Genomic DNA, 1,243 nt, shown 5'->3' with positions numbered 1-1,243 from the left:
TGGGGCTGGGGGCAGGGGGCATGGGGCAGGGGGAAGGAGGCATGCGGGCAGGGGGCAGGGGGCATGCGGGCAAGGGGCGAGGGGCAAGGGCAAGCTCAGCCACTGCGGCAGATCCCAGTCAGTGTTAATCCTCTCAGGGGTCACTCTGTAATTCCCTGGGGGGTTCAGCGTGTAACTCCCTCAGGGGTCAGAGTGTTCCTCCCTCGGGGATAATTTGGCCAGCCCACCTAGCTGTAAACAGGCACGGTGATTGGTTATTCGATAATGTCCTCCCTTCATCCTGCCTTCCCGTCTTATCCAGGTCCCGGCAGGAGCTGCGGGAGAAGGGCCCACCGAGGATCCTGAAAGAGCTGAAGGATGTGGTGCTGATCGAGGGCAGTGCAGCAAGGCTGGATTGCAGGGTCAGTGCCTTCCCTGACCCCCTCATCCGCTGGTTCAAGGACGGGCAGGAGCTGAAGGATGGGCCCAAGTACCGCTATATGTTTGAGGACCCTGATGTCGTAGCGTTGGTGGTTAGGGATGGGACACTCTCTGATCTGGGAAAATACACCATCTCCATCAGCAATACCTTCGGAGAAGCCTTCGACTCGGCAAAGATCATCATCGAAGGTAAAGAGATCCCACCAGACCCCACCAGACTCCACCAGGCCCCACCAGATCCCACTAGATCCCACCAGGCCCCACCAGATCCCACCAGACTCCACCAGGCCGCACCAGAATCTACCAGGCCCCATCAGACTCCAACAGATCCCACCAGATTCCCAGACCCCACCAGATTCCACCAGGCCCCGCCAGATTCCAACAGATCACACCACATTCCATCTAATCCCATAAGATTCCTCCGAGCTCCCAAGTGTGTGTTCCCAAAGCTCACTTTAACCTATCACAATCTTGGCCAATCACATCTGAAAGCCCTTTGAACGTTTCCCATCCAGCTCCTTCCATGATCTGATTGGTGGATTGGAGCCCGAGGCGACTGGAGGCAGGACACAATCACAAGAATACCAAATCCCCAAGAGAACAACAATTTCTACTATAGGAGTAAAAATGGTTCTGATTGGTTGGACAGTGGACACCATGACTGTTACCTCACTGAGGGCTGTTCCTTCATGCACGGACCTCAACAAATCAGACTCCATTTGTCTCCCTAACCCATTCCTCACTCCCCTCCCCCACATTCCACTCTCACTCTCGTCCCTCAACCTATCCTCAATCTCTTCCCCCACCCCCCCCCTCCGTCCCC

The 1,243-nt window shown here is 56.2% G+C and overlaps 1 protein-coding gene across 1 annotated transcript in view; it reads left to right on the top strand.

Moving 5' to 3' along the window:
* LOC122546890 (SPEG neighbor protein-like) overlaps positions 1 to 1,243 on the top strand; it is a 14,615-nt gene that overhangs the window by 259 nt on the left and 13,113 nt on the right. Inside the window, exon 2 of the mRNA XM_043685506.1 lies at positions 302 to 853. Within this exon, the coding sequence (XP_043541441.1) occupies positions 302 to 853 (552 nt within the window). The remainder of the gene's footprint in view (positions 1 to 301; positions 854 to 1,243) is intronic.

This window comes from Chiloscyllium plagiosum, unplaced genomic scaffold (assembly GCF_004010195.1).
Source record: "Chiloscyllium plagiosum isolate BGI_BamShark_2017 unplaced genomic scaffold, ASM401019v2 scaf_11322, whole genome shotgun sequence".
NCBI lineage: Eukaryota > Metazoa > Chordata > Chondrichthyes > Orectolobiformes > Hemiscylliidae > Chiloscyllium > Chiloscyllium plagiosum.
This window is presented reverse-complemented; position numbering and strand designations above follow the sequence as displayed.